General features: G+C 39.0%; 1 protein-coding gene across 39 annotated transcripts in view; it reads right to left on the reverse strand.

Annotated features, from left to right (window-relative positions):
- Positions 1-15,060, reverse strand: part of dlg2 (discs, large homolog 2 (Drosophila)) — a 186,852-nt gene that overhangs the window by 75,792 nt on the left and 96,000 nt on the right. Inside the window, exon 1 of one of the 39 annotated variants that reach the window (XM_035951120.2) lies at positions 4,670-4,843. The exons of 37 other annotated variants lie outside the window; for them this stretch is intronic. In XM_035951120.2, the coding sequence (XP_035807013.1) occupies positions 4,670-4,753 (84 nt within the window). In that variant the 5' untranslated portion in view covers positions 4,754-4,843. Of the gene's footprint in view, positions 1-4,669; positions 4,844-15,060 lie in introns of those variants that run through there. One more of the 39 variants, XM_035951125.2, reaches the window with a different exon arrangement.

Consider the following 15,060-nt stretch of genomic DNA (forward strand, 5'->3'; position numbering starts at 1 on the left):
AAGAAACACGGCAAAGAGAAAAAAAACAACATTAATTTATGTTGATGCTAAAAAGTAGCACCAGCCTGCTTTTTACTTTTTTCCGCTACATGCAATCATTTGAATATCAGTCCTTCTCCGACATACTGGATTAAGATTTCTGTCCTTTTCAAAGGAAGGAACACTCAAACACGCCCAACTGTTGAAACAAGACTGCAAAGGCAACAAACCATTTGCATAACTTGAACATTTAAAAAGGTCAGACTGAATGCATAAATTCTTAAAAAACTTGAAAAGTAATGTAGTCAATTCAGAAAATATACGCAATGTGAAGTCCTGGAGCCGGCCAATGAAAAGGAAAGGTTTTACACATTACTGTACAGGACTTTGAGAAGGCCAGTCTAAAATCTTAATTCAAGCTTGACTTAGCCATTTATTTAACAATTTTGATGGGCATTTGGGATCATTATTTGGTTGGACCACCAAACTGCATCCAAGACCCAACCTACTGGCTGAAAATTTTAGGTTTTCCTGAAGAATGTGGTGGTAATCCTTCTTCTTCATTATTCTGTTTACTTTGTCTAAGGCACTAGTTCCACTGGCAGTAGAACAGCTTCAGAGTATAATACTACTACCACCATGTCTGATGGTAGGGATAGTGTTTGAGGGGTTCTCACCTTCTCTCATCCAAACATATTTCGGGGCAATGTGGCCAAATAACTTAAATTTTGTTTTTAGAAGGCCACAGAACTCTGCTCTAGAAGGTCTTTTCTTTATCCATGTGACTAACAGCACAGTTCAGTCAAGCCTTAAGGTTCTGCCTCTAGATCCAGACCTTTCTTCTTGAATGGCAGCCTCTCAGCACATGGTGTGGACACTGACATCTGAATAGCTTCTAATGAATTGGAGACCTGCTTTTTGGTGATTCTTGGTTGTCTCTTGACCATCCTGACCGAATGTCTGCCAGCAGATGGTGATAGCTTGTATTTTCTTCTTGAGTGTGGCAGTGCCAGAACTGTATTATGCACTTCATCCACACAAACAATTGTTTGCACGTATGATTATGGGATCTGTAGCTGCTTTAAAATGGCTCCAAGTGACTTTCCTGACTTGTTTAAATCAGTGAATTGCTTTTTAGATGTTCACTGAGCTCCTCAGACTATCCCATTGTAGCGTTTGTGGCTGAGTCAAATGAGTGCATCAAATTGACCCTTTTGAACTTGGCTCAGACGAGTTCACAGCTTTAGTCAACTGTAATTACTTACGAGAAATTTAAGAAGGCACGACAACAACAAAATTTGATCAACACAGCTTTCCACATCACCAAAACTGATCATTCAAGTTGCTGTATGTGTGTTTTGTCATATTTTCAGGTGAGCTATGATAAATATATGAAAAAACTAAAATGTATGATGCTTTCTTGTGAAAAAGACACGCGCTTCAATGATTCCATCAGAGAAAATTAAGAGTTACATGAGTCACTGGAAACTCAAGGTTGCCATGATATACAGGTCCAGCTCAAGAAATCAGAATAATGTGCACTATTTATTTTTTTGTAATTTACTTTATAAAGTTCAACTTTCATATATTTATTTCCTTCAACTCATGAAAATCTGAAATAAAATATCTCAAACTACTAAAATATTTCCTCGGATCTATAAAAAAAAGGAATTACAATAAAGAAACGTCCAACTTCTGAAAATTATGCAATTTATGCACTAAACACTTGGTTGGGGCACCTTTACATTTACATGTCATGGAGGGGAACAGCCTGTGGTACTGCTGAGAGGTTATTGAAGTCCAAGTTGCTTTGATAGCAGCCTTCTGTCCGTCTCTATTTATGGGTCGGGTGTTTCTTGTCTTCCTCTTAACAATATCCTGTACTAGGTTCAATGGGGTTCAGATCAGTTAAATTGGCTGGCCAATCAAGCATAGTTATACCAAGGTCAGAAAACCCTCTGAGAGTAGTTTTGGCACCGTGGGCCGGTGCTAAGTCCTGCTGGAAAAATAAAAATTGAAACTGGCATTTCAATAAAGCTTGTCAGCAGATGGAAGCATGAAGTGCTCTGAATATTGGTAGATGGCTGAGTTGACTTTGGACTTGATAAAACACAGTGGTTTAACGCCAGCATATGACATGGCACTTCAAATCATCACAGACTGCAGAAATTTTACTCTAGACTTCAATGATATTGGATTCTGAGCCTCTCCACTCTGTAGGATTGTAGGACATTGATTTTCAAAGAGAACTTTGAACCACTGAGCTACAGTCCAGGTCTTTTTCTCCTCAGTCCAGTTAAGATGCTTCTGATGTCTCTGATTCAGGAGTAGCTAGATATCAAGCCTGCAACAGTTGTAGCTCCTTTTCTGAAGGTATCTATGCTTGGTGACTGTTGATAGACTGTTATCAGCCTCAGCCCCTCTGAAGCTCTCGTCTTGACAATGCTTTCAACACTGCAGTCATCCCTGTTGCTTGTACACTCTTTCCTACCTCACTTCTACACGATTTGATACAGCACTTTAACAACAGCCAGCATTTTTAGCAATGACCTTCTGTGGTCCGCTCTCCTTGTGGAGGGTGTCAATGATCATCTTCTGGACTACTGTCAGCAGTTTTCCCCATGATTGTGGTTGTAGTGAAACAAGACAGATAGATAATAATTTATGCAAACTTGAAATGATTCTAATAGTTTCTTATAGTTTAATAGTATTTGAATAATTTGAGATACTGGATATAAGCCACACACGCAAACACACACAAACGCACTTGTTGCTGAGATTAAAAGGCATGCTGCATTTTGTTCATATGAACTGGGCCTTGGCAGTTACACTGCAGGGGGCCACAAATTACATACATAGCTAGTGTATAATCAGTAGAATTGGTGCTGCAATTACTGGTGAGGCAGTCCACAGTGGTAGTTGTAAGCATCACATGTGCTGACAGGAAAGCAGAAGGATCAAAGAAAAAAGAAAGAAACCCAGTGCCTCCAGATGGTGTAAAGGTCAAAAAGCAGGCTTGTGGACAGAACTATTTGTGATTTCACTGAAAAATTGACAACTGGCTTTGGCTTTCTCCACTTACACTCAACACCTGCTGACGGGGAGAATCTAGGTTTCTGAGCAAGGATAGAAATGCTCTTCATGATAATTAAAGACTGTTGTTGTGCAGCCAAACCTCCAGCTACCAACTGTAGATGAAGGCACTTAGTTGTTGGACAGCTCATGCAGAAATGAGTTAAAACTGTGCTTGTGTATAGAAAACATTCAGTGAAATAAAATCATCAGCAGTTTTTCGGCAGGAGTACATGGTATATGTGCTGAACGTAGGAAAAGTAAAGGATTAGCTACTCCAGAAAGCAGCTAGCTATGACGTGATCAATTGTGCACTGAAACATTCTTTAACCTGGTTAAACCTGACGTTTTCACTAAATTTACTTCTCTCGACTCTTCCTGGTGAGATCAGAACACGTCCTGTTCATACCTGAAATGTCAACAGATGAGAGCTGTGGAGGCCAGTTTATATAGGGGTCCAAGTGCAATCCAGTTGAGCTTTGGCAATAAAATCTGTCTAAAAATCAGAGATGACTTTACTCTGTGCAATCTCTCACTTGGTAAAGGTAAATTTCAGGTTTTGGCAAGCATTTGGATTGTGCAGTAAAGCTGCCATGCTATTTTTTCTTTGGTCAATTATGCATTTTAATCACAGTGCTCGTTTCCCTGTACGTAAATGTTCCACCTGAACAAATATGCAACCATCACAATTTTGCGTAAACGCTTAGCCCCGCCCATGCTGACTGTGATTGGTTTAAAGAAATACAAAAAGCCAGAGCATTTTTGCCCCCTATAGCAGAATGACAGCTTGGTCCAGCCAGTCCATTAAATTCTACAGAATGGGTTGGCAACATATGAAGTTTATTGCCACTAAACATTGACAGCAAATTTCCTCACAATGAAGCGAAGTTCTGATAAAGCGTACTCATTTTCTGTTCCTATGGAGTCGCATCGGTATTTATAGACTAGGCTAGGAATAGGCATCTCACTCTTTTAAAGGTGAGTGTAAACAGCATCATTGTGGGGGGAAAAAGTGAGCATCCACAGACAATAGAGAAAGTTCTGTCAGTGCAATTTGCAGTTCAGCTCATCTTTCATATAACTTCAGTGGGAGACTTTGTTCGTCAAGAAGAGTGTCTACAGTGTCAAAACTTGGAGATTACATACAAGATGTCAGTAAAGAAAACCTGGAATCAGGGGCAGAATGGCTAAGATAGACATATCTGTAATTGCTTAGCAAGTTGAGAAACAGTGAATGTCTGAGCTCCCCTGGGCATAGGCAGGGTCAAAATACAAGATCTGGCTCTCTAGGCAGCAAGGTCTCAGTCCCTTGTTGCTCATTCTCCCATCTCAAATGAGGCAGAAAGGATGCAATTGAGCCAAGTCAACTAATTTACTGCCAAAATCAGATAGCTAACACAGACATCAACAACACTATAATTATTAGGGAAATAAAATTGGCACTATTTGCCGCAGCCCTAAATCAGAGATCTTGACTATTTTAAGAAATGTCTTTCACGAAAATTACGCATTAGTGTTTGAAGATGAGCTCAGCAGCTTCTTACACACAATTTTGTGCTGTCTAACTGTTTTGTTTGTAACCCAGTGAATCAGAAAAAGCGCACACACACAAACCTACCTTGTCTTTCAGCATTTTGGCTTTCCTGCTGTTCTGTACAAGTCGTCTCCCTAGCTTCTTGGCATACCAAATAGAGGCAAACATAGCAGCAGGGGAAATAATACTGTTGGTCTGCAGTGACAGTCCAAAGGACTCTAGCTTCTGCCCATCTGGACTCAGAGCTCCTTAACAGCTGAATGTAGCACACAGGCGAGACCAGAAAAAAGAGGAAGAGAGAAAAGACAGGAGGATGCTCAGGAAGGGAGAGCTCTGCACAGCGAAGTGAGGTCTCCGTCAGCCACGAAAGCAAAGAGAGGGAGAGAGAGGTTAAGGGAGAGAAAAGGAGGAGGGACCACTGCTTTCCATGTGGAAACAGCATCTTCAGCACCAGTTGAAACCTACTAAGAGGTTGTTGGCAATTCCACGTTTCCAGATGGGAGTGTGGAATAAAGTGACTGATACTTGGCTCTCACAATACGGTACCTACACTAACAGCATTCATCATTCTAAAAGAAAGACCAAAATTTTCCTGACGCGTCTCCATATATGCGTCTGCGTACATGACAGCCAGGGCTGGAGACATTAGTTTGTTTTTTAAAAGTTATTTTTTTGGTCTTTTGTAGGGCTTATTTTAGAGGACAGTGGAGAGAGGAGGAAACATGGGGAAAAGAGTAGGGGAATGACATGCGACATATGATCGTGGGTCGGACTCAAGCCCATGATCAATGCGTCCCCTGTTTTATCGGTTGCCTGTTCAACCACCTGAGCTACTGGGGCACTCAGGAGACATTCCATTTTTTGTGTTGGGGGCTTTTGCCTTTATTGCAGTGCAGTCGAAGACAGACAGGTAAGGTTGGGGAGAAGAGAGAGGGAGGACATGACACAAATCTTGCTGGAAATGTCCTTTTTAAATCTACAATCCTTAAAAGTTTCCTCTTAACAAACCCTATTCATGATACCACTCATGAGCAGAATCTCAACAACACTAGCCCTAATATTTTCAAACTATTAGTATGTAGTAGCTTTCTGTTGCTACCACACTACACATCAAATACATACTGTGAGTCTGAGAGCTAATGATTCAAAAAAATAAAGCGGAGAACTTCATTTTCCACATTGTCTCATACCAGCACTGAGCTGTGTCTGTTTTAACTTTGGACTGCTTCAGTTTGATTAAATAGCCAGGAATATAAGATGAAAGAGGGGATGTTGCATGTCTGAGTAATAAGAACTTTCATCTGTCCACCTGGACTCTTCTAAGCTAACATCATGTGTTCACATGTTGGAATTCATACGCACTGTGTTGTGTAATACTGCTTTTGCATTTACCTCTGTGCCTTATTATGCCATATTTGTTTGGTTGAGTTTCCTCCCTTTGATTTTAATGAAAGACTGCGAACAATAAATTGGTTTATTTTTCTCTCTGTGGTGTGTTGTGAGTATTTTTTTTGCAATGTTTTCAGTAATTTTAAACTCTTGTGTTTTGCAGTAAGCTTTGGATGATTATTGTGCTGGAATATTCCTCTTCTGCAGACTGGGAGTCGTCTAGTCTTCTGGTATTTTGGTGAAAGCAGTTTGTTACCTGTGGAGTCATTTTAGGAGGATGACCACTGCAGCCATGATTAGTGGTACTATGGTTCATTCTGTACCTCCTGCGACTGTTTTCACTGAGTTTTTTCCTCATTTCTTTTGGTCAGTGTGGACATCCCACCAGAACCCTGTGTTACTGAGGGGCTACAACACTGAGCTGATTAGAATACAACTTGAATACAAGAAAATGTCTTTTAGAAGTAAACAACAACATAAAATACATTATGTTTTTATGCATTATGTTTTTATGTTTTATGTTTTTTCATAAAAACATAATATTTCTGTATGTGTGATCAGAACCAGCTTTAAATATCAGAAATGGAATTATTACACCAAAGAACGTGGCAGAGTTATGTGACGATCAGTGTTGGTTTGTCTGTCCGTCTGTCCATCCGTCCGTCCGTCCGTCCGTAACATTACTCAAAAACAGACTAATTACGGATTTGGATGAAATTTTCAGGGAAGGTCGGTAATGACACAAGGACCGAGTGATTAGATTTTGGCAGTGATGCAGCTTGTAGTGTGGATCCACAGATTTGTAAAAGATTTCTGTATCACTGCGAGATAGCAGCACAACATCACTGTAACTATGACAAGTGAATACTATGTCAGCTGCCTGCTGATGATTACGATCCTACTACAAATCAACCGCTGTGGACTTATCGGGACTTATTCATTGGAAATGATACAAGGAACAACTGATAAACTGTGGGGGTGTTTCCAGGTTCCACCACTTTCCACCGTCCACTACATATTAAGGTCACGTGATTCGGTATCTGTACATAATGTACACATGCATAACACACGCCTGTGCTCAACGCAAGGTCATTTTGTGTGTGGGTACATTTATATTAAATGCCCACATTCTATGTTGCCGTGACTTCTGATCGTCAATAACTAATAAACAAATGCTGCATTTCTAAAAAAAATGCTGCATTTCTGACAATGCCATATAGGGGAATAAACAGCCTTAGCAGAGTGCTGCATTCTCTGAGTGCTTTTCTTGTTTAATTGATGTGCACACCTCACAATGGGTCAGATGAACACATGGCATTCCCAAGCATATCCCTTCTTTTACTCTCTCCCATCCGTCAACTTTGACCCAAGACGTTCTCTGTTTTACTGAATGGCTTCAGGTCAAACCTCTCTAATCAACCGATTGGCTTGGTTTGCATTCAAATCTGAATAAGAACCACAAAGACAACCAGAAACAGGCCAATTCCTCCTACTTCAACGCACATGTGTTAATAGCATATTTCAGTCCAACCCTTATAATAATATGGTTGCCCTTCTGTCTCCAAAGGGAAGGAGTGCAGCAAGATAATTGCTGGGAAATATGACATGACACAGCTGAACATTAGTGTAGGGAGGATGACATGGCCGCCTCAGTGTGGCTCATCCTGTCCTGGTTTCTCCTGTAAAAGAGTTTCCTGCATGCAATTACTGCAAATGGTTGGGATCAATAAGATAATACAGCATACATATATTTCGCAAATCTTTCACTCATTGGTATAAATCTCACTGTACACTGTGCAGTTTGTCAAAGAAAATTGAAAAAGCAGGACTGTTTTAAGAGGCAGTGGTCAACAAGATGGTTGTTATTAACAACCCAGCACTGTCTCAGCTTTTTCTATCTTCAACACGACCATTTCTCCCCAAAAATATGAGCTGGGATTAGGACAATAGTATTACAAAACCAATTCCTAGATTAACAGTGCAATTCTTATATTATGTATTAAAGTTGCACTGGCTGTGAGATGTAGACATTTTGTAATTAAACAAACAAATATATATTATCCTACAATTACGCCCTCTGTCCTAATACTGAGCCTCTGGATATCACTGCATATATTTGTGTTGGTCAGAGTTATAGTGGAGGCAGTAGGTGATTGTTTGTTTTTGTTTTGTCTCTGAGTATTCAATGAGATTCAAAATTTTAAAAACATTTCATTCAGGCAACAAGTGTCATTAAAAAGTATAAATGTATTTTTGCCTTGCAAATGATCTGAATGGTAATTTTTGGCCCTCAGAATGTCTTTTGGTTTCTCTGGGAAGTTTCTAAATCAGAAATAAACAACTGCAATTATTATAATTTTAAATCATGTTGATACCTTTAGAACCTGCTGTGAAAAGGTTGTTGTTATATTTGACATTTACGCAGCAAAACCACGCTATTTAGGCTGCATTAGTGATTACATTTCCTCTGCTTTACTGATTACTTATGATGCATTTCAAACCCGAGTTTTGGAGTTGATTTTTGTTCACTTCTCAGTCAAATTCAAAACTACTGAATCTCTTAATTGATTTGCAGGTGGCACTCAACAAAACATGTCAGTGAAGTCCATCAGTCAAAGCAGTACATACTGTACTTATTGTGAAGCAAATGAGAGTATCATTTTGAATAGCAATACAAAGAAGATACAACACGCTGGGATCAGAGAATATCAAAAGAAACTTGTGTATTCCTTTATATTGCACCTTGTACAGTGTCGTATGTACATGTGTCTGCTACTGAGAACCTGGCATGGTAAGGTTGGTTATTCCAGGGCTGCTGGATCCCAAGTGCAGAAAATCGTGATAAGCTGTCAGGCAGGGCAAAAAAGACCTTAACCATCTGGAGTAAAGGGTCTTGGTGTCCTAGGGGTCACATTCAAGTAATATTTGTATGCAGGAAGAAACACAGCTTTCTACCTGGTACATACAGGTGTGTAGATGAGTGTGTGTGTATGAGAGAAAGGTCGGTATGGTGGGGAGAGCTCTGCGGGGATGAGGGTCATCCCGTCAAGCTACCCTTGGCCTTGTAAAGAAGGTCAGCTGGCTGCATTTGCATGCTTTTATTGTCTACTTGCAACTGCTTGATATTTCTAGGCTGGCAACGTTACATAAAGAGATAGTTTATGTTAAGGATCGTGGATACCTACCTATACTGATTAATTAAAAACAACAAAAAAGAGGCATACTGATAGAAAGCAACAGCTTATATTTGCACTTTACTTTGTTTTATATTAAGACAACGTTTAACAATACATTGTTAACTCTGTAGTTAGTTATAAACTAACGTTGAAAAGTTTGGGGTCACCCAGGCAATTTCATGTTTTCCATTAAAATGCACACTTTTATTCATGTACTAACATAACTGCACAAGGGTTTTCTAGTCATCAATTAGCCTTTCAGCACGATAAGCTAACACAATGTACCATTAGAACACAGGAGTGATGGTTGCTGGCGATGGGCCTCTTTATCCCTATGGATATATTCCATTAAAAATCAGCCATTTCCAGCTAGAATAGTCATTTACCACATTAACAATGTCAGGAATGTATTTCTGATTAATTTAATGTTATCGTCATTGAAAAAAATGCTTTTCTTTCAAAAACAAGGACATTTCTATGTGACCCCAAACTTTTGAATGGCAGTGTACATCTATGCTAGTTAATTCTTACATGACAACAATTCTCTCTTAGTTGCATCAACTGATGTAAAAACAGCCTCAACCCCTAAGACAGGCAATAGACAAGCGAGTGAGAATGAAGAACAATGATTTATTTTGTATTTGAGAGAAGTACACATTGAAAGTAACTATGAAAAAAAACAGAACAGTAAAAGAAACTATTAGGATGGGACATCGAAAAAAAATTGCACAAATTAGGCTGCATTGACAAAAACTTATCTTTGACAAGAAGAAGAAAAGGAAGTGAATTTATATTTAACTAGCTGTGACAACAACTATTTCTTCAGATTAAGGTACGATTAGAGGATAGTCAAAACCTCAATTTCCAAAAACTCTGTTATGAAGTGCTGTAGGGTAACACAGCAAATTTATACAACCAACCTGAAATGTCACCACAAAAAACGATATTATGATGCTAACAACTCCACTCCATCGCCATCACCTCACATGCGCAATCTGGAAATCACTCTTGACAGCAACCTTACCTTTGAGCAACACATTCACCAGATCACCCAGACTGCCTTCTTTCACCTCAAAAACATCGCCTGCCTCCACAAGTCACTCTCCTTCCCTGCTGCGGAAACCCTCATCCACGCATTCATCACATCCCGAATTGATTACTGCAACAGCATTCTCTATGGTTCATCTTCAAAAGTCCTCAACAAACTTCTGTATATCTAGAACTTTGTTGCATGCCTCGCTCCTGTGAACACACCCCCGTTCTCTAAAACCTCCACTGGCTCCCTGTCCCACAACACATCTAGTTCAAAGTCCTCCTGCTGACCCACAACGCCCTCCAAAGCCAAGCCCCCCGATTCCCGCTCTGGAACGCCCCACCCCAACACATTCGTGACAGCACCGGCCTGACCACTTTCAAATCACTCATCATGACCCACCTGTTCAGAACTCCTTTTTACGTATGATACAAATGTATTTTATGATGTCCTTTATGACTTGTTTTATGATATTCTGCTGTTTTAATGTTTGCTGATTTTATAATGTAATTATGTAAAGTGTCTTTGATTATTTTGAAAAGCGCCATACAAATAACATATATTATTATTGTTATTATTATTATTTTTACTATCATTATTATTATTATTATCATATGCCTTCTGCATCACAATTAAGTTTTCGCAAGCAGGCCATGGCACAGAGAATAACCGTATATTAATTCTGATTTTAAAGGTGCTTTCCCTCAGACATGATCTCAGGTTTGGCAGCTTTTTTTTTTTTTTTTTTTTCCAAAAAGCTGCATCCTGAAAAAAAGAACAGTATAAATGTGAATTTAATCCCAGCATTGAAGATTCCACACTGCACAGTGTCTGGTCATGGGCATCATGTACTTTAGTCTGGAATATGTGATCTATAGTACTCTGCATCTCAGACCGAATCATATTTATAAAAATGCCAAGTGCCTGCTTTACAGCTACGCACATTAGAAAGACTTGAAAAATACTTGATTGCACAAGTTGTTAACTAAGCTGCTGCTGAAACAGACTGCCATTGATCCAGGACATCGACCTTGACTTGCTGGATGATGTACCACAGACTAACTCACAGTAAAAGCACCAGACACAAATAGATACCAAGGTCAACTGGTACTGCACAGTCATAAAGATTTACAGCGCAGCTTTAGTTTTCAGTTTAGTCATTATCAACAACGTGGCTCAAATAACAGCAGAATGAATTAACATTTTTCAAAAGAGCAGCAACATGTTCCCTTGATCATCACCACATTGTTTGATGAAGATTAATCAGTCACTAAAGTACATTTCGGTTCCACCTATCAATCCCAGACACATGGGACTTAATGTTATCTTCATAGAAAAAAATTCCTTTTCTTTCAAAAATAAGGAAATTTCTAAGTGACCCCAGACTTTTAAATGTTAGTGTATAGCCATGTTTTAAAGGACTTATTTGTTCATAAAGTATCTATTTATTGATTCTAACTGCTAAATTGAGGGACTTCAAATTAAATGTTGCAGAATAACATTTAACTCATTTTAGTACATGTTAAACGACACACTATACTGTGTTATAAGCCAGGGGATGAGGGGACACGAAGCCAATCCAATGTCAACACAGCACCACAAGCTTGGCTTTAGGAAGAACATGACACCGATACCACACAGCTCACTAGCCAATCTGGCCCGCTGGAAACAACAATCAGGGTGGCTTGGCTGTTAACAGTCCCACCTGATTGTAAAGTAGCCACAGGTGCACCTGGCCAGTACTGCCGGGCGAAACCACCTACCCCATCTACACACCAAGGAATGTAACACACTCAGTATGTTACAATTTTGTAAGCAATGGGTGAAAACAGATGCAACAAAAGCCAAGTTCCAAAAAATCTAGAGCCCTCCACTTACTAAAATGCAACTCAATAGTGTCTTTCATTAGACTCGATCAACTTGATCAACACGATCAACACCAGTGTCTTCCAAACTCCACACAGCCAGTTTGTAACGTTATTGTTCTGTTACAAAACTAAATCCTTCAAGATCAGGTGGCAATCAATTAAACACCGCCACAGAGGACATTATAGAACTATTTTCAACTGTGTAGGAAAAAGTAAAGTGACTTTAATGAGGCACAAAGAATGGTGCATGAGGTAATTATCATCATGTTAGTGATAATTCAGTAGTTTAATCTCAAATAAAATGCAAACTGTGTACTTTCTATCTCAAAGATTACTGCTTATGCAGGCTGCACAACAATGTAAAAACATCTTATCCAGCTTAGTATAGACAGCTAATGCATGCTGGGTGCACAAGCATATAAATTACAATTATTATTATATTAAAATCAGAGATCATATAATCAAGATGTTGTGGTCAAAATTATAGTTATATGCTGTGCTGTTTGTGGGGTGTAGTAAAAATAAACACAATGGAATCATCTTTCTTAAACAAATGTTCAAAACTTCAGAGACTCAAAGAAAAACATGCTTTCAAGGTCTGAATAATAATGAAAACATCCATCTGCTGAAGACCTTAGCTCTTTTAAACTCTTCTAGTTCTTTCTAAGATGTTCTTTTTCTGACAATATTACATTAACTGTTCAATCTATGACTTTTTTCTTGTGTTGTCACCACCTTTAATTCATGTTCTCAGATGGGTTTTCTATCAGCAAGGAAGAAAAACTTTTTTAAAAAGAAAAATAGGTGGGGAACACAAAATTGACCTCTTACAGAAACCTCTTAAGTCTAAATCAGTTCTGGAGGATCTCATAGTGCCTGAGTGTAGATGGCAAGCAGTGAATCTTTTCACAGATGATACTGCACTGATACCTTCAGTACATCATAGCGTTCAATCTTGGTGTGATGAGAGCTCCTTGTGAACAAACCATCAGCAGAAAAGGTCAGTCACAATTTGGGTGACACTTTGACTCTTTATGTTTGCCTATCTTTGACCTCACTTTTTCTCTTGATGTCTTCAAATGGCTGACTCCACCAGCAGGGAGGATAAGAAAGGGATAAGAAAAAGGAATTTTCAGCCCCTACAGGGGATCGTGAGCTGCATATACTCAATTAGAAAGGTCACCTATGAATGTGTTTTCAAGGTGCTATTTTAATAAATCAAGTACATTTATGACTAACAGGCACACCGAGCAATCTCACTTAACAAAAACAAGAAAAGCTCTTAGAGAGCGCAGTACTTCACCAAGGCTGCTGAGTTGTTGTATCATTTCCGACGGATGAACTCTTTAAAAAATATGTGGTCCACAGCGGTCGATTTGTAGTAGGATCACCAGCTGATGTGGTGTTCACATAGTTACAGTGACGTCGTGCTGCTATCTCGGAATGATACAGAAATCTTTTCCAAATCTGTGGATCCAGACCATAAGGCACATCACTGCTAAAATCTAATCACTTAGTCCGTGTGTCATTTCTGACCTTCCCTGAAAATTTCATCTAAATCCGTTTGTCCGTTTTTGAGTAATGTTGCGAACAGACAGACAAACAGACGGACAGACAAACGAACGCCAATCGTCACATAACTCCGCCGAGTTCCTTGGCGGAGTAATAAAGCATTGTTACTTATTCCTACAACTGTAATACTACAATTACAACTAAACTGTGTTCCTGCTGCCTTTTTTTGTTGTTTAATATTTTTTAGTCCTTCACAACTAATCATTATGATTTGCAAATGTGTTTACCTTTTGAAAATGGGAAGAATGCATTTTAACAGATGTGTGAGTCAAAGAAAATCGTGGAACTATATCTCATCAAACATGGTGATTAACTCTTGTCTTCACCTAGCCCCCCCTCAGAACATCTGAGTGCTCAATTTGGGTTATCACTGAAAAATAGAGCTGATGTCAAGGACAGGCCACAAAATTCTGTATTCGAAAAATCTGATAGCATTTCATAGTGACATCATCATCTTAGAGTCATCATCATCATTCCCCTTAAAACAAAAGGTAGTAAGACAACAGGCCAAGGCAGATGTTCAACAACTGTCTACATGTGACAGGTACTTTGACATCAGCCTATCTACAGAGGAGAACACAGTTTCCATGATGACTGGAAGGCTAGACAGTTCGACTGACCCAATTAAAGAGACTGAAAAGGGCTGTTTTATCAACTGTGTAATGAATATTCATACTTTTGCTGTGAGGAATGGAATTTTCTATGTAACTTTTAGATGCCAATTTTGTTTGAGCGAAGATTCATCACCCAGATCTTGCCCATCTCAGCCGTTTTGTTTTTTTAAAGCTCATCTTTTATATAAGTTTTTGATGAGCCATTGTCTTAATTTAAAGTACACTGTCCCTAAACCTTACAGCATTAAATGCGGCAGGATTTTACAGGCCCCAAACAAAATTCATTAACTAAATGGGCCAATAAAAAAAGTTATGTAATAAAGTCTGCAGATGTCCTTCATGCTCTGTCATTTTGGAATACGTTAATATATATGAATGCTTTCTATAAGTGCTAATGTAGTATTGTAACAGTTTATTTAATCAGAAATACAGTCTAGACATTGTTAATTTGGTAAATGGCTATTCTAGCTGGAAATGGCCGATTTTTAATGGAATATCTACATAGGGGTGCAGAGGAACATTTCCAGCAACCATCACTCCTGTGTTCTAATGGTACATTGTGTTAGCTAATTGTGTTGAAAGGCTAACTGATGATTAGAAAATCTTGGCACAATTATGTTAGCACACGATAAAAAGTGTGAGTTTTCATGGAAAACATGAAATTGCCTGGGTGACCAAAAACTTTTTAAGAGTAGTGTACCTCGAATTTTGCTTAATACAGCCCTCAAAGCTTTCCTCTGCTACCCCTCGGTGAGCATAAGCTGGTGACTTATGGCTGGTCCCAAATTCCTTTTACCTGACTGACAGAGAAGTAAATGCTGCC

Source organism: Amphiprion ocellaris, chromosome 14 (assembly GCF_022539595.1).
Source record: "Amphiprion ocellaris isolate individual 3 ecotype Okinawa chromosome 14, ASM2253959v1, whole genome shotgun sequence".
NCBI lineage: Eukaryota > Metazoa > Chordata > Actinopteri > Pomacentridae > Amphiprion > Amphiprion ocellaris.